We start from the raw sequence: 23651 nt of genomic DNA, 5'->3' as shown, positions 1-23651 counted from the left end.
TGTGCCGGGCACGGCCCTTGGCAGGTTCTCAGGGGAGGTAATGATCATCCCCTGGCCCTGTCTGCCTTCCCAGGAGCTCTTGTATTTCAGTGATGGCCTCCAGCATACCAGGCTGCCGCAGGACTATGAGAGGGGCTGTCCTCCTCTGTCGTCCCATCCCTACATTCCCAGACCTTGTGGGGGTGCGGGCGGGGCCACACATTTTGGCTGTTTTGGGAGGCTCAGTTTCCTCCCTTAGAATAAATCCCTAGCCAAGAAAAAGTTCGTTGGAATCAAACAGCCTCGATTGGTCTAGAAGGCAAAGAGACTAGGTTACAAATATGTATTAGGAAATCCCAGAAAAAATCTCAATGAACACACTGGGTTTCTGTGGTTATAATTCCTCACAGAGGATGAGGTCATCTGATTCTGAGCAGTGAGGGTCCAAACTACTCTGCTTCCAGCTGACTGGCTGGTCGGTGTGAAATTTACCAAGGTCTGATGTCACCGGCAACAGGTTCTAGACTCTTCTAGTTTTTTTCCATTCCAGGCTCGTTTGTGATGTAGCTGGACCACTTGGGGGAAGGCACCTTTCTCCTAAAAACACACCTATTGTCTCCACTTGGCCAAGGACTGGAGGGAGCAGGGCCACTGGGTGTCCCTAACTAAGCCAGGGTGGCCTGTATCTTTCAGGAGCCCATCTTCCCAAGCCTACACATGGATCCCTGGAGGACTCAGGCTACGAACAAACCCACATTCGCCACAGGCTGCTCTTTGGTACTGCCTGGCGGGGCCAGGACTCACAGGAGACTATCACTTTGAAAAGCAAAGACAGTGCCTTTATTCACTGTGAGGGATCTTGGGGCCGCTAACCTAGATCAAGAGAAGCCTGAGGTGCAGAGCTCCCCCTTCCCCTCCATCAGAGGGACGTAATGCTCCATTCATGGAGGTAAGTAACCCAGTACAAGGATCGGTAATGGGGGGGAGGGGTCGTGCTGTCACACACAGTCTATGGCCCTACTCTCTCTGCAGGACCTGTTAGCCCAATTTAGCTCCGGAAAAATATTCCAGTTAACAAAGGCACAGCCTGCTTAGGGGCAGGAGGGTGGCGCTGGAGAGCTGTGGGAGGACTACAGGGCAAGGTCGGGTCCTGCTCTGGTTCTAGCCCTCACCCTGGGCCCCCAGAGGCAACTCTTGCGCTGAGCACTGAGCTCCAGCCATGCGCCAAGGGAGGCCCCCTCAGACCAGCCCGCTCTGTCTGGTACCTGAGGGCAGGACCAAGTCAGAAGACCTCGTCCCCATGAGTCTGCAGCTGTACACATCTCCGTCCTCGGTGCCACCGTCATCAGGTCCTAAAGGATGCCCCCCCTCCATTCCCTCCGTGGCCATCAGGACCCTCTGGAGCATGTCATGGGAGAGAACACTGCCAGCAGAGATCTGTACCTCAGCCAAGTCCCAGTTCTGTGAGCAGCTGAGACCCCAACCCACGTGGCCTGGGACTCTCAACCGGCCCCTGAGAATGCGGCCCCAGACCCCACCTTGTGTCTCGATGCACCCCGGTCGGTTGCAGGTGGGGAAGGCATGGGGCTGTGGCGTAAAGGGGCCACGTGAGGGAAGCACCAAAGGGGCTGAGACCCAGCACCCACAAGCCGCGAAGAGGAGCGGTGTCTGCGTAGGCCTCGGGCTGAGCTCTGTCCCAGCTCAGGGGCCTTCCACGGTCCAGGTGGCGGCAGGAAGCCCTGATGAGAAAGACGGGAGCCAAGTTCCACCAGGGCTCTGCTCCCAACACTCACGGAGGAGATTCACCCAGGCGCAGGCGGGGCAAGCTGATGTTGGACACCAAAACAGCCGGAAGGCCCAGGGCATGAAGACGGGGCATCTGAGGATGGCCATCTGGAGAACCACAGCATGGGGGCACACGGGCTGTGACTGGGGGGGGAAGGGCGTTGACGGGGGACGGAGGCAGGCCTGGCAGTTCTGCAGATCCTTGTGGCCTCAGTCACTTGGGGACCAGGAAAGGCTGGGCTGGCCCTGGGGCCCCAGCCACACACCTCGGGGCTTCACAGGTACCCACTCAGTCCACTGCTTCCGGGTGGTGGCCTCCGGTCCCTCCCAGCTCCAATGACAAGGGCGGGAGAGGTGCTGGGCCCTGCCCAGCCTGGACAGAGGCCTGAGGACATCAGGACGGCGTGTGGTTCAGGGAGGAGGGCTTCTACCATCTTGTTTTATTTTGCGGGGACTGAGCCTAAAGCAACCAGAAAGAACAAGAGTCAAAGGGGACCCCCCTACCGCTCGGGGCCCAAGCACTGACTTTTACTAAAAAAAGTGTCTGAGGCCCCGGGAGGGCTGGTGCAATCTGACATAGAAGGGAAACTCTGGGAGAAGTTTGTTGTTCTTCCGGCAACCTTTCTCTCCCTTCCAATAGAGACATTTGTTTTTTCCCTGCAACCGGTGTCAGAAAATAGCTTCTGACCAGCTGGGGAGAAACATTCCCAAGCTTGGGAGGGGCGGGTTTGGCAGCCCCTTTGCAAAGCCCTGAGCCGGTGTTCAAGGGTCAAAGCACTGGGCTCATCCAGGACCCGGCCACTGGGGCCCACTGGCCATCCCAGGGTAGGCCTAGGAAGATGGGCCTCAAAGACAACCTGGCCGGTCTTGGGGTGGCCACTTCTAGAGGCTGTGTGGCCTCTCTGGCTCAGTCTGTTTACCTGTGAGAGGGCCCAGGACCGCGAAACCCCTAACTTGCCTCTAAGGCCCTGTCCAACCCTACAATGGCATGATTCTGGGATGCTGACTCCACAAAGAGGACAGAATACTGTCCTGTCCATCTTTCTGGACAGCTACGAGGTTTAAAATGACCTGATGTGGGGGCGCCTGGGTGGCTCAGTCGGTTAAGCGTCCGACTTCGGCTCAGGTCAAGATCTCGCGGTTCGTGGGTTCGAGCCCCCCGTCGGGCTCTGTGCTGACAGCTCGGAGCCTGGAGCCGGCTTGGGATTCTGTGTCTCCCTCCCTTTCTCCCCCTCCCCAGCTCGCGCTCTGTCTCTCTCTGTCTCTCAAAAATGAATAAACGCTAAAAAACATTTTTCTTTAAATAAAAAATAAAATTAGCTGACGTGGAAAGGCTGTGTTTACAGTAAAGGACTGAGCAAGTGAACGTGTTAATAACTGCCCAGGGATGAAACCAACCAGAACCGGCCGACCCTTTCCACCTTTGGAAACCCACTTTGTAAACAAGTCCCAGTGCACAGCGTGCTCTAATGGCACGGGATGGTGATTCTCCACCTCGTCCCCTAAAGGACCTTGACGGCCATTGCCCCGAAGAGGGTCTGAAGTCGGCCTAGCTTCCCTTACCCACACCTTACCCACAGAGCTGCCTGATGGCGGGCCCCTGCCTTCCCTGCTCTGGCCTCACGTATGGCAGGTGGAGGGGGTCCCGGAGGAAAACTGCCTGATTTCAGATAAACCCAGATGCTGGACTAGACCCCACACAGGAGCTGGGCCCCGAATTCGTTCTAATTGCACGCGACAGGGTTACCCAGGCTCAGCTGCAGACTCCTTCCCTGGGTACAGGCGTCAGCTACTTGCTTGCATGGAAGGAAACATCGGCAGCAGCTTTCACACGAACTGGATTTGGAGGGAGAAAGAGGAACCACCCACAGCCCGTAAAGGAGGAGGCCCATTCGGTGACCAAGAGCCCAGGTCAGAAACGACATTCCCAGAGGAAGGGCTAATAAAGCAAAAATGTGTTTATTAGGCACCCTTGCTCCTCACAGAGGAGCAAGACCCAGGACAGACGCTCCTGAGAAACCTCTCGAGGTTGCAGGAATCTCTTGGAAGATTCCAGAAAGTGTTGGCACTGACTGGCCACCACCCCCAAGAAGAACACTATCTGGCTGGAGCATGAAGCTAAGGTGAGCTTCTCAACTCCACAAACACCGAGGAGTCGGGGGGGGAGTGGGGGGCCCTGGGACACCCCCCCTGCACCCGCCCAAACACTGGCAGACAGGGAGGGCTTTCCTGGCTCTGGGGCACAGTCGCCTGGAGCCACTGAGGGGTCAGGGAAGTAGGAGAGCAGTGGGCTCTTCTCCGGGGCCAGGTCCCCGCAGGGCCCTCCCCAAATCTGCCTGCCTTCTGGCCGCCGACTCAGTCCCACACGTAGGGGTTTCTAAAGACCTGGGAGTTCTTGCCGACTTTCGGCGATGTGGCTGCCTGGTGGCTCTGGGCCGCATACATGTCTTCGGCCCTCAGGGTGGAATTGGCACTGCCCATCACCTGGCTGTTGGCGGTGGCTCGTGGGAGGATGACGTCGTAAGCTCCTTCAGACTGGAAGGAAGGACAGGAGGTCTCACAGCCAGGTTCCGCCAGGGCGGACGCACAAACACTCTGCTTCCTGCGGGGCCGTGCCTGCCAGCTGCCCCCTCCCTGCTCCCCCCACCGCCTCCCCCAGCAGTGTCCCCACTTCTGGAAGTGGAGGGGCTGGCCTCTGACCTCAAGCCTCACCCTGCAGAGCTCCACGCCTCTAGACACAGAGGAGGCACCTGTCACCTCAGACGGTCCTGGGGCTTCACTATTCTCCGAAGGACCCTTTGCTCAAGCCCCCTCCCTCCTGCTCCCAATGCCTTAGGGAAATCCTGGGGCCCAGTGGAGGGTGGACCACATACTGAGTGCAACTGCCTGCCTGGTAACGCTCCCAGGCGCCCCGTCTCCCCAGACTCTTCCCAGAGGCCTCCAAATGGCACTACACCGCCCGGCAGTCTCACAGCTGCTGTCTGCCTGGCCGAGGACGGCCTTCGGTTAGCCCACGTTTCTCATCTTGAAGCCTGGGCCGGCTAGTCAGATGTGGAGACTTAAAACACAAATTCTCGGGGCGCCTGGGAGGCTCAGTCGGTGAAAGCATCTGACTCTGGGTTTCAGCTCAGATCAGGATCTTCAGGATCTCTGGATTCGTGAGTTCAAGGCCCACATCGGGCTCTGCACTGTTGGCACAGAGCCTGCTTGGGATTCTCTCCCTCTCTCTGCACCTCCCACATCTCTCTCTCTTTCTTTCTCAAAATAAACTGAAGAACAAAAAAGCAAAACAACAAAAACAAAAAACCACACACACACACACACACACACACAACAAATTCTCTGCCCGGAATCTGGCTAGAGCTGTGATGGCCCTATTCCTGTGGGGGGGAGACAACTGTGGGGTGAGAAGGGCCCAGAGGCACCTGGCCCAGCTCTCACCCTGGAGGGAAGGTGAACTCCTTGCCCCACCTGCCTTATCGCTACAGAAAGACCCGCCACGAAACCCCTGCCGCTTCAGGGTCCCAAACCGCCTTCTGTCTCATCAGACCCAGCTGGTCCTTCCACTCGTTTGCACCCAGGTTCGGGTCCTGGGTGCTCCTCCCACTGGTTTGCAACCCCCAGCTGCCCTAGGGGGACATCTAGCTCCAGGGACATCTAGATGGGTGGTTCTCCAACCTGGGTGTGCAACAGAATCACCTGGGCAGTTTAAGCCACAGCTGACACCTAGTCAGGATCCAACCCAGTGGTGGCCTGGTAAATGTTTACCTGGGGTGAGGAGGGAGGGAACCTTCCACTGATTTCTGTGGGCGGGTACTCCCCATGTGGCAGATTCCAAGTTATCAAGATGATACCACTGAAGAGATGCTAACCACCAGCCCCATCCAGTTTGCATTTATAGCAAGTTCCCTGGTGATGGTAATGCTGGGGGTGGGGGGGGTGGGGTTTGAGGAATCTGGAGACCACGTTTTGAGAATCACCACATCAGAGAAAATATCCCTGTCCGTCCAGATCCTACCCCCAACTCAGGGAAGCAGGACTCAGGTGCACAGGTGAGTGAAGGGTGGCAAGGTTGGGGCATCCGCTGAAGGAAGGATCCAGGGGTGGGGGAGAGGGAGGGGTTCCACAGCCTCGGAGGCTGTAACCAGCAGACTCGGTGTCCTTCAGAGACTCCCTGCCCCTCCCAGGGCCCGGCTGCATGTTCAGCTTCGGGAGTAGGAAGGGTCTGGGACTGTAAGTTTCAGATGCTCACTGCACCCTGCCCCCCACCCCAGGGGCTCACGGCAGGGAAGGGGGGCGGGATGAGAACACCACCCCACTGACCTCCCTCGTTTCCGGTTCCCAGCATCCTGCCAAGGCGGGTCACTGACCTCTCCCCACAGTGACTGCCAGCCCGGGAGAAGGAACATATATGGAGTGAGTGAGAATCTAAACCCCCGTCTTCCTGTTCCCACCCCCCACTGGCTAATGGAGCATCTGGTTTCCAGAACCCACTGTTGGGGGGTGGGGGGGTGAGGTTGAGAGCTGCCTCCTCCTGCCTGTGGGGGGGAAGGGAGCCTGGGCCCTCTTGGGACAGCTGTGGTTGAGGAGTTAATACTAACCTGGATCTGCTTTGGGGTCCTCTGTGCCTTTGGGGGCACCAAAGAATGACACCTACCTACCTACCTGGCTGAGACCTTCCTCTGTCCTTCCCTAAGCTGCTTAGGGTAAAGCTGGCACCTCCACCAGCTCAAAGAGGGCCTATTCTGCATTCTCCACAGCAAGGGACCTCAGTCACCGTGTGACGCTCCATGACACGGGGCAGGTCCCACTGCGGTGAAGCTGAGGGCGGTGTATACAACTCCGGAAAAAGGGCATCAGGAGCCCCGCTTGGTTCCCTGAGCCTGATGCATCAGAGGGAGAAGCCAGCCTTCTCCATCCATACCCCACCCCACCCTGCGCTGGCCACACGGCCTCTGCACCTGCCCGCTCAGGCTGGGCTCCATGACCCCAGCAGGGTCACAGAGACCCTGGGACCCCACTCACCGGGCCTTTGTGCATCAGGGCCATCTCGGTGGGCTGGTACACACTGGTCAGCAGCTGCCCGTTGTACCCGCTGTATGGGGACACCGGTCTCTTAGCTGCAAAGAAACACAGGAGCCGTTTGGAGGCTGGACTCTCAGGCAGGGCTCCCCAAGGGGAGCACACAGAGGGAAGAGGGGGGTCTCACCTGCCCAGGGATGACATCGAACCCAGGGAGGAAGCCTGGCCGGGGTTGGCCAGTTTGGAGGTAAGGCTGCAGGTGTGGGGGCCCCTCAAGAGCCCAGCATACCTCTGTCGGGAATCAAGGCAAGCAGGATGTTGCCTGCCTTCCCCTCAGGCTTCCCTGCCGTGTGAGGACCACCCCCTCCCCCCACTTCAGCAAAGAAAACTGCTCCTGTCAGCAACCTCCACATCCCCATCCGCCCTGCGGGGCCAGAGGCCAAGAGGGGCACATGGGCCTTCGTTCGGCCGCCTTCCAAGATGGCCAGGCTCCAGCGCTGGCCTCTATCACTGCAGGCCAGCTGCTAGACACTAGGGTAGGCACAGCAGAGACCCCACAGCCTGAGACTCCTCACGTCGTCACAAAGCAGAACTGGATGCTGACCCTCCAGGACCCCACGGCCCAGAGCCCCACCAGGAGGACTGAGTGTACCTCCTGTCCTGTGGCACGTTGGCAAGTTTCCAGAATGATTTTCAGTTCCAGGAATACCTCCCCGGGCCTCGGCCGGCTGGCATCCCGATCTGTTCTCCCCTGCTGGGGTTCCCAGGGTGTCGGAGGAAAGCTGCTGACCAACCCCTGGGGCCCGAGAGCAGGCTGTGCCTCAAGGAGAGGCGGGCGGCTGTCTGTCTCCTGCAGACTGATGGCCCGCGGCTCTGAGGGACCACAACTATACAGGGCTGGCTTCCTAAGTGCTGGGCCGGCTCCATTGATTTTTCCATTTAGAAAAAAAAAAAAAAGAAAGAAAAAGAAAAACCCTCACAGCCCCAGAAGTGTTTGCCTTGAGAGGACAAAGGCTGAGTACTGCTCGGGCCTCCAGGCCAGGCAGCAGAGGTGAGCAGGGAAGGTCCTGCCCAAGTGTGCACACAAGCCCCGCCCCCCCCACCAGCCTCCCAATTGCCCCCTGCCCCATCCCCCTCCCCCGCAAAGCGCTCAATCGGTCCTGCTCGGGTATGTGCACCTGTGCCCGGGGCCACCCCAGTGGGCAGATCAAAGATCAAGTGCCAGGCAGGACAAGGTTCACTCCTTTCCCCCAGATCGAGATTATGGGCATCTCAGTTTGTAAAGGCGCAGGGAGTTCTGATTCTAGAGCATTTCCTGCCTCTGGCTCGCACCTCTAGCAGAGACCCCAGAGCTGGTGACTGACAGTCAGGCATTAAAGCCTTAAGCCCCCAAACATCTTAATCAGCCCAGTCTGGGCTTGGGGGTCAGGGCTCTGTACCTCCAGTTCCTGGTCATGTCGGGTGAAGGGGCTGTAGCCAGCTGGCTAAGAAATCACGCGAGACCGCACGCCACAGGACACATCAGGAAAGGCGCGGCTCGTGGCACACAGTAGGTGCTCAGTAAAGGCTAGACCAACAAATGCCAGAGAAATACTCTTCCCTTGGGAAACTGGGAACTCAACTGGCCAAGGGTCCCAGAGAATCATCCCCCACCCCACCCCCACTGCCTGCTTCTCCAGCTACTCCCAGAGGGGGCTTGGCACAGGCTGCAGAAACCTCACCCACCCCTGCCTCTTCCAATTCCAGAACCCCCTCAGCCCGACCCCTCCAAGGCTGTATGGCTGGCTGGCACCCCTAGTGCTGGGCTCCAACAGGACAGCCCCATCCCATTAACAAAGAGCCGTGACAGGAGCTTGGGGACAAGCCAGCTGGATAGCGGGTGCTGCTTAGATTGGTATGTGGCACAGAGCTTTTATTAAAATGAACAGAATCCTGGGGTGCCTGGGTGGTGGCTCAAGCAGTTAAGCGTCCGACTCCTGATTTTGGCGCAGGTCATGATCTCACGATTTGTGAGTTCCAGCCCCGCGTCCGGCTCGATGATGTCAGCTTGGAGTCTGCTTGGGTTTCTCTCTCGTTCTCTCTCAGCCCCTCCCCTGCTGGATATCTCTCTCTTTCTCTCTCTCTCAAAATAAATAAACATTAAAAAAAAGAAGAAGAAGAGGGGCATCTGGGTGGCTCAGTCAGTTGAGCATCCGACTTCAGTTCAGGTCATGATCTCGCGGTCCGTGAGTTCGAGACCCGCATCAGGCTCTGTGTTGACAGCTCAGAGCCTGGAGCCTGCTTCAGATTCTGTGTCTCCCTCTGTCTCTGCCCCTCCCCTGCTCACGCTCTGTCTCTCTCTCCCTCTCTCAAAAATAAATAAAGATTAAAAAAAGAAGAAGAAGAAAATCTTAGCTGGAAAGACTTTTAACAGACAATAGTAAATTAATGGCAATACACACAGCTAATAGCTAATACCTCTAGAGTACCTTCCTAGTGCCGAGCACATGCATGAATTTACTCCTCGCAAGAATCCTATTTAACAGGAACCATTATCAGCCCCATTTTGCAAGTGGGGAAACAGGCCTGTGGAGGTACACGATCAGTGGTTATCGTTCTAAAGACGGAACAGGAAAGAATGGAGTAGAACTGGGAAGACAGCTGGGTGGGGGAGGGGAGTTTTATCCGTGGTGTTTGCAATTTTAGAGTGAAAATACATTCATGAACTACAGGAGTACAGGAAAAAAAAAACTTTTCAAATCTGGAATTCAGGGAGTTTCAGGCAGGAAATTACAGATAAACCCGAGAACCTTCCATTCTGCCCAGGAGACCAGCCCCGTGTCCTGCCACAAACAGTGCAGAAGGAAAGACGGGCAGGTGGGGAGGGGATTCCTCCACTTACCTGAGGCTGGCTCGTCCATGGAAAAGGCCTTGTTCTCCACAAACATGCTCTGGCCCTTCTGCTCCTTCAGGATGGTCTCGTAGCCTACGCCCCGGGTCGGGTACATGTCCCCCTGGTAGCTTTGCTCTGGGCTGGCCTTGGTCACCTGGGAGACCTCAGGGATGATGTAGAAGAGGACAAAGGCCCAGGCATTGGCGGCAAGAGCAATGGCCAGCGTGGGATCGTCCCAGGTGGGACTGTTGTGCTGCTTGTTGCCGTAAGTGTACATGACAATCCACACCACCCAGATGGCGATGGAGGTGGCCGTGGTGAGCAGCACGAAAACCCCGTGCTTGCGCCAGCGCTTGAAGCGGCCACACAGGGCTGGCCAGGCCCCCGTGAAGGCGCACAGCAGCAACAGCATGACGTAGATGAGCGCCATGACAAAGTCCATGTTGGCGATGGCACACGGGGAGGCCGTGGTCCAGGCAGCGCTGCCGTTGCCCGGAGGGCCGCCCTCGCCACCGCCCCGGACCAGCGTGATAATCAGCCACTCGGTGTTGATGATGACCTCCACGAGGGTCAGCAGCAGGGCCACGGTGAAGATCACCCAGCCCCGGGGACCATGGTTCTTCCGGGCCAGGAAGTTGAGGGCAAAGACGTGAGCCACCAGGCAGGAGAAGCAGATGGCGAACAGAACTCCAAAGAGGAACCGGCGAGAGGCACAGGTGGAGAAGTCCGGCTTCACCACGCAGGCAAAGACGAGGCAGAAGAGGCCCAGGGTCCCCAGCAGAAAGAATACCTGGGTCCCCAGGAGGCTCCGCTTCTTGGTGTCCTGCACAAAGGGGAGGCTGGCCACAAGGATGATGGTGAGGACAAAAGTGGTAACAACGCCCGCCCCAGCCACTGCCTCCAAGACAATGCCCCAAGCCCCAGAGCGGTCACACAGGTTGTAGTACAGGGGGTTGAGGTCCGGGCTGCAGCCGGGTGGCACATGATTCTGGGCCTGGGCCCCTGAGCATAGGAAGAGGGGCAGCCCCAGGCATGTCAGCAAGGCTTTGGGGATGGCCATCCTGGCTCCCAGGCCAGGCTCCAGCTGGGTCCCTAGAGATAGAGCAAGAAAAGGTAAAATCAGTCCTCCAAGGCCGGCCAGATTCGGACACACAGGTCTCTTGCTTTCCCCTCTCCTGAACCAGGGCAGCCAGTGCAAGCTGATGACGAGACTGTCCCCTGAGCTTCAGAATCCTTCTTGACACAGAACTCCCAGGAGGCATATCGACTGACCAGAGAGGCAAGTGAGATGAAGCCCATTTGTCATCTCTGTCCCTCGTCATGGAAAAGGAGAAAAGTGTCACTGAATTTTCAGGTTCCCTGTTCCCTTAGCCTATCCAGCATCCGGATATTCCCTGAGCTCTGGTAGCTGGTGTGAGGGTTTGTGAGCAAGTCAAAACCAAGCATACCACCCATTTAGCAGTTTGTCTCTGCCCTGAGACTCCCAGAGTTCAACAGGCCCGATGCCGTGCCCCTCAACTCTGCCCCTGTGACGCCCACGTCCATGGCCAATCTGCCACGCACTCATTCACGCAACGCGTACTTAACGAGCACCCGTGACAGGGTGCAGCCTGCGGCCAGAAAAGATGAAGAAGACAGTTCCCTTGGATTCCTCCCTGTCACCTCCCTTTTCTGCCCTTCATCTGCCCACTTTTCAGGCAAGCTCTCCTCTTCAGAATCCAAACTTCTTTGTCTAGCTCAGTTGCTGGAGTCAAGGATAAAATAAACGAATTTCTCAGCTAGGGACTTAATGACTTCGTGCAAAAATCCTCCTATGAGGCATTAACATTTTAAAAGCAAGAACCAGACAAGGGCAATGCAAGAACTCATCTATCATGGAAGACTTTAAGGCGCAGTAGCTAGAAGGCAAAAAAGAGATCTTTCATTCATACCAGGAAGGTAACTGATTACTCTACGTACTCCGCATTGGACCAGTCCCAACAGCGGCTCTACCAAGTGCTAAGCAGCAAAGAAAATGAAACCCCCGCTCTCAAGAACAGCTGATGTTCCCTGTGTGAAGTGGAGGTCAAGAACGTGGCAGGTTCTTGAGAAATGAAACATCCAATCAGTGAGCTGTCCAAAGAGAGACTTTACATTTACCTGGAGAACAGAGAATCTAAATGTTCTAAAAAGCCAAGTTCAAGGGCCTGGGTGGCTCGGTCAGTTAAGCCTCTGACTCTTGATTTCAGCTCAGGTCATGATCTCGCGGTCCGTGGGATCGAGCCCCGCATCAGACTCCACACTGACACCGCTGAGCCTGCTTGGGATTCTCTCTCTCCCCCTCTCTCTCTCAAAATAAATAAACTTAAAAAAAAAAAAAGCCAAGTTCAAAAATACTATGAAACGTAGGTACTGCACATCATATCACCCGTTATGTTCAAGTAACTAGTTGTAACCCTGCCTCTTCCTCTCTCACTTCTGGGGTCCTATAGAACCCTCCAGAAAGACAGCAACCAAGCTTTCCTGGGCTGACAATGACTGATGACTGCTAGTGACTCGTGGGGGAATGGCATGATCCACCTCTTCCCACTTCCTTTCTTCCTCCTTTGGGGGTGGTGATACCTACCCCCGTATGTTTTCACCATCCCCGGTTAACCTGACCTCTCTTTTATTTATTTATTTATTTATTTATTTATTTATTTATTTATTTATTTAGAGAGTGGGCGAGCGAGCAGGGAAGGGTCAGAGAGAGCAGGAGAGAGAACATCCAAGCCGGCTGTGCACTATCAGCAGAGTCCGACGTGGGGTTCGATCCCACGAACCATGAGACCATGACCCGAGCCAAAACCAAGAGTCAGATGCTTAACCAACTGAGCAGCCAGGTGCCCCCCCCCCCCCACCCCGTGACCCAATTTCTAACAGGTGAACAAAAGTCCTGTATCCCAGTCAGTAGAAACGTCGTCTCTCCATAATTGAGAAGTGGAAGAGTATTGTTACTGGATCAGGGAAAATAGAAACTCATGGAGAAAGTGAAATTGACATAATAAAGGCGCATCTATTTTCCAAGTCCTTTAATACATATCCTACAAGCCCCTTGAAAATACCGTCGATATCTCGACCTTCTGAGCTACTTCATTTTTCAGTTAAACTTGCTATTTCCTTCCCCCAGATACCACCTATCGTTAACTCTTCACAAACTAACATCTTTACTGCGTTCCTAAAAAACTGCACGGTCACAGAGCTCAGTTTCTCTTAACTTGTAACGCAAAAGCACCGTGCCTTCCCCTGCATCGACATTTAAATAAGCTTTTGTAGGAGACTTTGTGTAATCGTAAATCAATAACGCATAAACCATATTTACAAGTGCCGGAAAGAAAGAGCAGAGGATTCATGGGTAAGGAGGAACATTGAACCACTCCAGGGGATATAATTTGCAGATTACATGCTATGGGTTCCTAAGCATTTAACCCCATCTTGGGCGTTTGGGGCTCACAGCAAAGCAGCCAGAACTTGTGGTAAAGTTGGAGACGTGGAAGTGAGCCCTGAGAAAAGCCACTCCGATTTGGCCCCCAGGTATTTGCACATCTTCAAGCACTTTCCCCCCCCCTCCACCACCTTGCGCTGGGTCCCCATTTAGAACAGGTGATTATTCCAAATCCGAAAATATTTACTGTGCATCTGAGGGGGGAGGGGCCAGGGGAGGGAAGGGGAACAAAGCCCAAGCTCTGGAAACTACGAAGATGAACAAATACAGTCCCTGACTTGATGGTTTTTAAAATCCAGTATGAGAGATAAGGTATGAGAAAATATGAGCCATAATAAGGTATGAGAAAATAAGTGCCCCACAACAGAATTTGCCTCTGGGGAGAAAAAGGTGTGCCACAAGGCACAGAGGAGGAAGCCTTGCACTGAGGGGTCAGGAAAGACAGAATGGAGAAGATCTTTCAACAGTGTTTTATTCAGTATTTAATCAACTTCAAGTATGAACTGAGTTTGTAAAGGGAGACTGCAGGTGGCTAGCGACAGACTAGAAATGCTACAGGGAAGGAGTTTGGGGCATTTTTCTGAAGGCAATGAGGAGCCACGGAAGGTTGTTTTTTTGCACCAAGGAGGCATAACCAGGGCTGTGCTTTACAATTTCAATCTGGCAAAAAGCACAGGCAATCGATTTGTTGAGGACACGTTCACCCCTGTTGAAAGATCAAGGCCAAAGGTAACAAGCCATAATGGACAGGTCTGGGAGATCGTTTCCAAAATGACATCTAAGGACTGGTTGGAGGTGAGGGGAAAGGATACCAATTCGCTACAAGTTCATATCTGATAACAGCCATATCATTACAAAAAAAACCCAAGCCCGGTCCCATTTAGCTCTGCAACCCCTCTGTCACTTATTCTTCTGGGTCCATCTTGCTTTTGGAGTACATGCCTTTACCCTGATGGCATCCAGCAGCCTCCTAGCTTCTCAGCACTGCCAGTGTGGGAACTTCCAAAGAAGGAAACAGGAACTTGTTTCCTCTCCTCCTCCCCATCCTGGGACCAAACTGCCCAGGTGCCCTGAAACTTACCAGCCCCAGATGAAACAAACCATTCCCACCCTGATACAATCCATTTCTCTGATTCCCCTGGAAATTCAAGGGTGAGGGTAGACATAGGAATACAGCAACTCAGGCCTAGGGCAGCGATCCCTGGAAGCCAGCAGATTTAGAGCAGGAAGCTCAAAAGAGTTCGGCACTGGTCCTTTGACCTCCAGGAGTGCAGATTCAGCCAGTCAACCCATGCCATCTTTTAGATGGTGGAGAAGGGGGAAGGACTTTTTAGAAATGGACCCAAGCTCTGCCTAGAGACTCTCCCTCCACCGGGTCCCTGAGCCCTGCACTTCCCGGCTGTCTTCTGAGACTTGATGGTTAAAATTCTGTGTGTATGTCTCCCCTACGAGGCTGGAAGGTTTGGGAGGGCACTGGACAAGACCTGTTTATCTTAGCCTCCTTGCAACACCTGGCGCTGTGCCTTGAACACAGGAGGCATTTAAAAAACATTCGCTGAACAGACTCGGTGCCCATTTCTCCCCTGCCTTCTTCATTCTGGAGTCACATCTCCTTGCTTCAAGATTCTCAGTGGGACCAAGGACGGGAGGGGGAGGGGGACTTCTTTCTGCCCCATGAATTTCTCCTACACCACCGCTGCGGCATAGCCCAGTCTCAGATTATTTTCTGGACAAAGGGGCCCTTTTGCTTCACCTCCTTGGAATCAGTCATACAAATATTTTTAATCACCTCTGAAATCGGCCTTTCCCCAGCTGAGCTACTCAGCCCCCAGCTCTGGTCTGAGTCAGCCCAATCCAGTTCCAGAATCCCCTTCCTCCCTCTTTCCCTCTCCAGGGGGAAGCAGAGAGGCCTCCAAGGCACCGGTGGGTTCAGAGGCCCAGCTGGCCCTGACTGGCTTGATCAGAGGCGGTCAGGCCCTCTCACCTTTCTGGAACAGCCCCTTCCTCACCCCCTACCATTCACATCAGAATCTGAGAACCCGTAGGGCCTGGGAGACCATCCTGAAGAGGGCACCATGGGCTTCTCACTGCCCCGGTCTGAATCTCCTAGGCTCAAGGATACACAGTAAGATAAAGACACACAGCCAGTGGTTACATTTAAGGATGCCATGACCTTTGACAGCCCCCTCAAAGGCACCTAAGCTCACCCAGGGATACTACAGAACATCCTCCTAACTCCCCCTCCCCGTCTGCCAGCACTGAGAAGACCAGCAGGAGAAAAGCTCGGACCTACCGACAGTGCTCCCACCTCCTTCCCTTCTCCCCACTCCCCTCCCCCCCTTTCTGGAGTCCCGTACTTAGGTACTTAGGCCATATCATCTTACTCAGGTCCAGGGGTCTCCAGGTTGGGGAGGGAGGGGCTTCTGGGAATCTCATCCTTGACTCCACATCAAGTGGGCCTTTGGGACAAAATTTCCTGAGTATTCTGAAACGTGGAAGTCTTCAATCCAAGGGTCTGTTCTGGAATGCCACTCTGGAATGTGCCCTACTTCCCAACATCCCCCCCCCCCCAAACATAGAAAAACACAAGGTGGGGACCTCCAGAAGCACAAAACCCTATTGTGACACATTCTGGTCCCTGTGCTTTAGGATCAAGATCGCGACCTTTGAGATGACTGGCTTCTCCCGGGTGTAGAACTGTTGGCGGGTGGATGGAGGGGAGCTACCCAACCCCTGCGGCTGCAAAAGGCCCTGGAAAAGCCATGGGGGTGGGGAGTGGAGCGGGGATCTAGAAGCCAAGCTGACAGTAGAGGCTCTTTGATGGTCTGATTGCAAACTTCCTACAGGAAGATTCGGAGAATTTCCCTCCCCGCTTCCTGGGGTCTACACCGGCGCTCCCCCGGCCTTCGGAACAGAATGAGCAGGGACCCAGCCTCTCTCACCGACTCCCTCTGGACACAGAAACCTGCCCTCCCCATCCACGGGCACCGGAGAGGGCGCCAGCCCATAAGTCACTGCTGACGGTGGACTCACGCAGAGAGGCGGCCGGAGTGGAGGGGGCACCCATTGTGGGGTTCGGGACAGCGCCGGGCTTCCCTCCAGCCCCGTCCCCCAGCCGGCTCCGGTTTGGAAAGTTTCTGCGACCGAGCGGAGTTGGCGCTGTCCTCCGCCCTCGGGCTTCTGCCCGCACCCACCGCCAGCCAGCCCGACCCAGGCGGCGGAGGGGAGGGCGGAGCGGGAAGGCAGGAGTCCTTACCTGGGACGCACCGCCCGCCCGACTCTGCCACCTCCGGCGCCAAGCCGGGCGCGGGCGGGGGGAGAGGGACTCGGCGTGGGGCGCGGAGCCAGGCGCAGTCCTAGCCTGGGGTGGCGGGGCCCGGGCGGGGGGCTCGGGGCTCGGGGCGCAGGGCCTGCCTCTCCCCGGGACCTGGGTTGAGCTGGCCGCGCTCGGTGTCTCCTTCTAGCGCTGGCCTCTCCCCGCACTCGGCTCCTTTCTCCGGGCGAGGGTGGGCTGGCGCCGGCATCACCGTGACATCACCTCCATTCAAGCGCTTATCGGGCGGCCGCAGCGCTCCAGGTATGTGCAATCCGTTTGCACAGTAACAAAGCCTGTCCGGCCCTCCCCCAGCCGACTCACCTCCAGGTTCCGGCGAGGCGCACTTTCCGGCCGAGGAGGGAGCACCGAGTTTCTGGCGGAGCTGGAGTGAGTGTTGTTGCTGTTTACTGCCACGCCCCCGCCCGCGGGCGCGCGCACTCACGCGCACTCACTTTCCGGGCTCGGCTCTCCCTCCGGAAAGCGGTTTGGGGGGCAGCCCAGCACACCTCGCAGGCGGGCTCTCCCGCCCCGCATGTCCCAGCGCGCACACACGGCCAGGCGCGGGGGCCACCTCGGTGCGTCTCACCTAGCCTCCGTCACCTTCGTCCTGGCTCGCCCGAGAGGCACACGCGCCGGGCACAGCGCGCTGCTCGCGGCTGGAGCGAGGCGCACACTCAGACACAAAGTCCGTCTTTGTCACGCCTTCTGCGCCCCCTCCCCTCCCTGAGCTTGAACACGTGGACACACCACACACCCACTGTCCGCCTCCTCCACGCGCGGCCCTTCCCCGGCCCCGGGGTCACCAAATGTGCGTGGGAGGGCCAACCGCGAGCGTCCCTGCTGCGTGGGCCGGGCCCAGGTCCACTCGGGACAGTGAGCAAACGTCGCCCTGGGCCCGACTTCCCTGCGCCAGGATTTCCTGCGATCGCCCCAGACTCAGTCCAACTCTGAGCGCGCGCTCCCCTCCCCGCGTCCCCGTTCCCTGTTCCGACTTGTCCTAATTAGCCTTCACGGTCGTGTTCCCCGAGGTACAGTGTTTAACCCGGCCCCCGCGGTCCCTGCGCTCCGGGACACATCGGCCCTGACTCCGAGTCCACCCCTCGGGACTTTTCCACGAGTTCAAATACCCTCCGCCCCTCTCCGCGCCCCACCCCCCACTCCCTGCCTCGGGGTGGATCGGCGGGTTGCCACCCTTTCCCCTCCGGCCCCAGGAATCAGCAGAAAGGGAACTGCAGAAATGGGGAAGCGAAGCCAGTCTGGGACGTCCCTGGCCCAGTAAACAAGAGGAGATTTTCCGGCCGCCTTCCCCTGGGGCTGCGGGCTCCGCGGGCGCCCAGAGGGGCCTAGTTAGCCGGCACGGAAGGCCCGGAGGGGCCGCGGCGCACCGGGAAGGGAGAGGTTGTTGGGCCTGGCTAGGGCCCAGGGGACGCGGAGGGAGGGCAGGGCGCCGGGTCTCCGGGGTGCTGTTCTCGTGACGCCGAGTTGCCTGGGGGATCGCCAGCAGCGCGCGGTCGGAGCCAGCCGGTGGCGGGGCGGGCGGCGGGGTGTGTTTGCACAGCCTGGAGCGCCCGGGAGGAGGGGTAGCGGGGGGAGGGGAGGCAGCGGGTGTCTGGCGGTGGCCAGGTGGGGGGGGGGGGCGCGGGGAAAGGTGAGGGGGTACCTCCGGGGCTGTTTGGGTGCCTCAATCTACGACCAGCAGGAGTCAAACTCCATGAATCACCGGGAGCTGCCCGAGCGATAAACCTCAGGCCTGCCCCTCCCCTCGCGCACCGGCTTTTCCGACTCCAGGAGGGAATGTTTGCTTAGCGGCCGGGGCTGGCGGTGGGGCCCTGGTTTTCTAGAACCTGCCTCCGTCCCTGTGCCTTGCCCTCGCTTGCAGGTCTGGGGAGTGTGGTGATCACTGAATTGTTTCCGTTCCTTTTAAATATTAAGAGGAAGAGCGCGTTCGGCTGCACAGTTGTACCCTACTCCGTGTCTCCCTCCCGTGACTCCACCCCTGCCCCACGTCTCCCCGACCCTCCAGTGTCTGAGGGCGAGCCCAGAGTGACCCAGCAAGTTCTTCTGGCCTCTGACCAGTAGCTTTCATTAACAGGACAGCTAATGCCCAAATCAGTTTGCTGGGAGGGTTGCTCATTAGCATATGTGAAAAGCCAATTCTGAGCGCGAGTCGGGGGGCGGGGCTGGGGAAATGGGCTGGAAGCCGGTGAGCTGTGGATCCAACCCAACATCTCAGTTTGCTTTCAAGCTTCTGGAACTCCTTCCGGGACAGAGGCTTCTCCCAAGAGGCAAGTCTACCCCCACCTCATTCCCTGCCCAGGCAGGGGTAAGGTTGGGGTATGGGGTGCCTGGCCACCCGATGGGAGTTTGGGAAGAGGCCTGCCAGCCTTGAGCAGTGGATAGCCGCGGAAATGTAGCGCAGTTTTCTGAGAGCGGTTTGCTGGGTCCCTTTTCACCCCATCTCACTCTGGAACAGGGTCTGCCTTCAAAACAAGGCAAGGCCCTTGGGGCAGATGACCTGGCCCTTTCAGCCTCTAGGATCCCTGGGGCCCTCAGCTTGAGTCCCTTGAGCAGGGCCTAGCTGGATGTGGGGTGGCTAGATGGGAGGTCCAGATCTTGAGTACCGCCCCCACCGCCGTCACTGCCCACCCCGTGAGTCACGTGGTCGGGGGTGGGTGCTTCTGGACAGGACCAGCCAGCATTGGCTAGAAGGGAAGTTTTGCTTTCCAAGACTCCAGGTACAGGGTCCTCTGCACCCCACCCCCCATATGCCCTTCACTCAGTTTAATGACCCACAGGCATCTAAGCCTTTATGAACTCCCGGTTTTCACCAAAAAAATAACACTTTGGGAAGCCGTCCCTGGTGGATACTGCCCACCCGCTGTTCAAAGAGATCCGGGATTGAGGGATTGTGGGGGAGTGTCTAGCTCCCCGCCTCCCCTAATACAGTGCTTGAGTTCCTGCTCGCCATCAGAACCACTTTTATCCATGGCTGCAATTGTCTGAGGGACTGACAAGGCCCGGGGGTCAGAAGCAGCTTTGCCACCTGCCAGCTGTGTGACCTGGGCAAGTCACCATATCTCCCTGGCACCCTGCCTGCACTTTCCTCTCCATGGGCATGATAACCCCTCCCCCACATCTCGCTGTAACATCCAGATGAAGCCCAATCTAGAATGTTCCTCGCACAGCCTGCCTCTCACAGGTGTCCAGAGGTCAGCCTCTCCTTTCCTGATGCACCCCCTGTGAACCTTAGTCCTGTCAGCTAAAAGGGCCCAAACTCTTCTAGAAGCTGCATCTCTGACCTTTCAATTCTGTTTTACGGTTATCGGAATAACCTTATGCTCTGGGCCTTCACCTCTGCTTTTCCTTCTTCCTCCAACATCCTGTCCTTCCTGTGACCAAAATTTTTACAAAATCAACCCTGCCTCAAAGCTCAGCTCCAGGCTCCCTCTGTGAAGCTTTCTTCACCTTCCCCAGAAAGAACCTTGGGCCTTGCCCCTTTACGCACAGCCCATCATGCATCGTTGATGTATCATGACCCTAGTGTACCTTCATCAAGCTTGTTAACCGTTGTCCACCCGCCCCCTCCCCACCCCCCCACTAGACTGTGCCTTTCACAAGAGGGAGGCATGTCTCACTCATCTTGGGTCCCCAGGGTCTGGCCCAGAGTCTGTCACGTGGTGGTGGTTCCATTGTTTTAAGGTCAGGACAGTAGCAGCAAGAGTTGAGACGCAGCCCCTGGAGGGTGGTTCCCTGCAGACCTTCCCCTCACAGCAGGGGCCTTGCAAACAGTGTGCACCTTCCCTGCCCAGAGCCGGAGGCCTTGGGAAGCAGGCAAGCCCCAGTGCCTTCTGGAAAAGTCCGTCTCCCCCCAACCCCCGCCCCGGGGCCAGCAATGCCCTACATTCCATGTCCTGGCTTGGGGCACCGGGTGGTCAGGGGAGGCTAGAGGTCAGCTGTGCTTCCTAAAGAGACCCGCTTGCATGGGTAGCATGAGTCCTGGATGCAGCTTCAGCTGGCGGAATCACTTTCAGCAGTCATTTCCTCCTCCCCGTCCCTGGGGGTTGAGTGCCCTTGGTCTTGTGGCCTGGCCCCAGTGAAGGGAGAACAGTTTCTCACTGAGCTGGGGGTGGGGCTTTTGGATCCCTGACAGGTAGGGACCTGGATTCTTGTGCCAGGCGGCTGGGTGCCCCACAGCTGGCTGATAAACAAATTGTGCGTTTGACTTCTCCTTGCTCCCAGGCTCCATATTAACTGGTTACTGCCCAGGCTACTCTGTCTGGCCAAGTCTCCTTTTCTCTTAGGCTTATAGGAACGGTGCTTGAAATAGTAGGTGCCCCCTGGGTTTTTTTTGTTTGTTTGTTTGTTTGTTTGTTTGTTTTTAAGGACCCAGGTACCAAGGTAGCACCTTAAGAAGTAGGAAGCCAGGGTCCTGGGAGCAGGCAAGTTAAACACTAATTCACCACAACTGGCTGCCCATGGATGATCCCTCTGGAATTGTACCCGGAAGTGGGCTTTGGGCACAGCCTGCTGGAATGTCACCTGACGCCAGGCCCGTCCACATTGGCCACAAATGTGCTTCTGCCAACCGCCACCTCCCCCCACCTCCAGCCATGGCTCAGTGGCCACTAACCAACTCCCAGTGGAGAAGAGAACTGGATTTTCTGAGTGCCCAGGTTTGGACAGTAGCTGTCAACAGGCAGTAACTCTAGGAACCAGGGTCAAAGCAGAAGGCCCAAGGATTCAGGCCCGTCAGCCCACTCATCCCTTCCGAAACCAAAAAAGAAACGTATACACAGTGCCCCGTCTAGCTCCCTCTTACCTTCAGGAAGGGTCTCCCGCCCCCCACATCTGAGAACATTTCAGGGACGGGATATCCTTCACCTACTAGCAGCTAAATGGCCCCAAACTGGTGACCTCACTTGCAGCCTTTCCTACCATTCCCCAACACCTCCAGTCACCCCGCAAACCCCTGTCCTTTGGGGGACATTCCCTGCCTTCACCCCGGCACTCTGCTGACACCTCCCCTGGTTCCCGTTGCCTTGAAGTGAAAGACTAACCTGGCTCGCTCGGCATCCAAGGCCTCGGCAACCTGCACTCAACCCAGATGCCAGCCTCATCCCCTTCCATTCCCCCATAGGAAATGGCCACTCCGGCCTGAGAGGTCAGCTCCCAAGCCCGGTCAGCTCCGGACTTGCCTTCCTGTGGCTTTACTCAGACTGCCCCCCATTCTCTGTCCGGGATGCCCCCTCTGGGTCTCTCTGAACCAGTCCCCCTTCAAAGTCCTGTGCTCCTCGCAGAATGTTTTGCTGGTGACCCCACCCCATGGCTCCCCTAGAGCTCCCCATCGAACTTGAATTTGCTAATCTGGCACTGCTCTGCGTTGTTCATTATATCTTCTGCATAAACATCTTGCCTCTCTAACCCTCGATAGGCGTGATGGGGAATGGCTTCTGATTTCATTCAAAGCTCCAGGATAGTGCTTTATACACACAATTCAAAAAGGCAGTAAATATCAGCAGAATATTGGATTGACTGGCCAGCAACTCAGTGAGGCTGCCTTCTTGAAGAGAGAGGTCAGGCTCAGGGTTTAGCCTTGGCCTTGCCGCTGTTGTGAACCATGTACTCAGATCCCCGCCTCCCTCTGGGCCAGAAATCCAGGCCAGGAAGTTCAGAGAAAAGCTAGGTGGTCTGATACCGCAGTACTCATAATGGCTTGCTCCTGTAGAACACTGTACCACTTTTAAGTGTCTTCTCTCTATATTTGATCCTTACAGCTTGAGGAGTTCAATAGAGCCGATATCATTACCCCCATTTTACAGATTTAAAGACTGAGGCCAAACCCTGGATTAAAACCCATTTGTTGGAACGCCACTGGATTGCCCGTCTCCGGGCCATGCTGCAGAGTGCCTTTGTCACCTCTCATACGGCTCTTCCCTCTTCTGCCTTAGTAATGAACGCATCTTACAGGTAGAAGCTCTTTGAAGGAAAGATGGGTATCTGACCCATCTCTGTTCCCTTGGTGCCTTGCCCATAGTAGGGCTTCAATAAATCTTTGGGAGGGAATAAATAGACGAAGGATCTGGACAGGCCTGCACAGGAGAAGGACACTGGCCACAGAGCACCTGGCATCGAGCGCACAGCCAGCCTCTTCTCAGCTACCCTTTCTTCTCGGGACAGTCCCTTTGCTTCAGAAGCCAGCCTCATGGCAATGCTGTGCTGAGCAGTTGCCTGGCCTATGGCAGGGCCACGTGTCTCCCTCTTGAGGCCTTTCTTCCTTCTCCAACCCTGTTCTCCGGGTGGCTGCTGGCCCCTACAGTCACTCACATCCCCTCTGCACACAGGGCAGCCTGCCTTCGGAGCCACTCGGCCCTTCACCAGCCCCCGCCAGCCACCAACACAATTCATTCAATGGCATTCAAAAGACCCAGTCGCAGCCCCCAAACCCCCACCGATTCCCCACCACCCGCCTGGGATTTGAGGGCACCCTGACTCTCGAACTCAGCCAGGACCCGGAGGTGAGGGAGAAAGCCAGGGTGCCACGGAAGCGTCACACACGCCGCACTCACCACGGATGGCGCTCCAGCCAAGCTGGCTTCTGGGCAGCGTCCAGTCCCCGCTGATCTGCCCCGCGCTGCTGGGGCCTTGACTCTGTCTCCCTTGCCGGAAGCCCCGCTGCGGTGCGGCCGGAGGCTGCCGGGAACCCAGCCCGGCTATTCTGGGAGTGTGATGGGGCTCCGGGCCGCCTGGCAGCAGCTGAAATTTCAGCCCCTTTGGTTTCCACACTGTTCTTCTCCTCCCCTCTGATGATAAGGCAGAGTTCGGTCATTATGCCAAGTTCAGAACCACTGATGGTGCATTTGAGGGTCTTAAGAGCAGCTGTGGTTGTGCTAAAGTGGGACCTGGCCATAAACGGCCATACTCCAGCCCGCTGATGCAATGGCCTGCGTTTTCGCGATCAGTCATCCAGACCGTGGCCCTGCTTGTTCACTGTTACAACCGGCCTCATACCCACCCTGCCGCATCAACCCCCTGCTCGGGCTTTCGGACACAGTCCCTCCCGATGAAAGCCAGTCGTGGAATCCCTCCGAGAGCCTGTTTCCTTCCTTTTTTCTTTTCTTTTAAAATCGACACTGCGGGATTTGATTCTGCAATGTAAGCAAAAAAGTATGAAGAGTGAGTTTGGGTGACAGAAGGTTAGAGTCATAATCAAACCC

General features: G+C 56.6%; 1 protein-coding gene across 6 annotated transcripts; it reads right to left on the bottom strand.

Annotated features, from left to right (window-relative positions):
* Nucleotides 1-796: 796 nt before the first annotated feature.
* GPRC5C (G protein-coupled receptor class C group 5 member C) lies at nt 797-23157 on the bottom strand. 6 transcript variants are annotated; one of them, XM_015082504.3, is made up of 6 exons: nt 23004-23157; nt 9668-10750; nt 6790-6884; nt 4150-4299; nt 1245-2224; nt 797-1178 (listed from the first exon to the last, which is right to left on the bottom strand). In XM_015082504.3, the coding sequence occupies exons 2-5, from the start codon at nt 10716-10718 to the stop codon at nt 2192-2194; spliced, it is 1329 nt and encodes a 442-aa protein (XP_014937990.2). In that variant the 5' UTR covers nt 10719-10750; nt 23004-23157; the 3' UTR covers nt 797-1178; nt 1245-2191. The 6 variants fall into 6 exon arrangements, with proteins under 6 accessions (XP_014937990.2, XP_014937988.2, XP_026903844.2 ...); XM_015082502.3 differs by lacking the exon at nt 23004-23157 and adding an exon at nt 16759-18023; XM_027048043.2 differs by lacking the exon at nt 23004-23157 and adding an exon at nt 16378-16745.
* Nucleotides 23158-23651: the final 494 nt, after the last annotated feature.

The sequence above is a fragment of the Acinonyx jubatus genome, chromosome E1 (genome assembly GCF_027475565.1).
Source record: "Acinonyx jubatus isolate Ajub_Pintada_27869175 chromosome E1, VMU_Ajub_asm_v1.0, whole genome shotgun sequence".
NCBI lineage: Eukaryota > Metazoa > Chordata > Mammalia > Carnivora > Felidae > Acinonyx > Acinonyx jubatus.
Note: the sequence above shows the minus strand (reverse complement) of the source record. Positions and strands in the feature narration are given on the sequence as shown.

Excerpts from the sequence above, each read along its gene's own strand:
- GPRC5C (XM_053212782.1), bottom strand. The coding sequence starts at position 16,188 with ATGGGTGCCCCCTCCACTCCGGCCGCCTCTCTGC. Across the intron at positions 4,300-6,789 it reads CCCTGATGCACAAAGGCCCG|TCTGAAGGAGCTTACGACGT; the intron begins GTGAGTGGGGTC and ends CCTTCCTTCCAG. Across the intron at positions 2,225-4,149 it reads AAGTCGGCAAGAACTCCCAG|GCTCAGTCCCCGCAAAATAA; the intron begins GTCTTTAGAAAC and ends TGGTTGCTTTAG.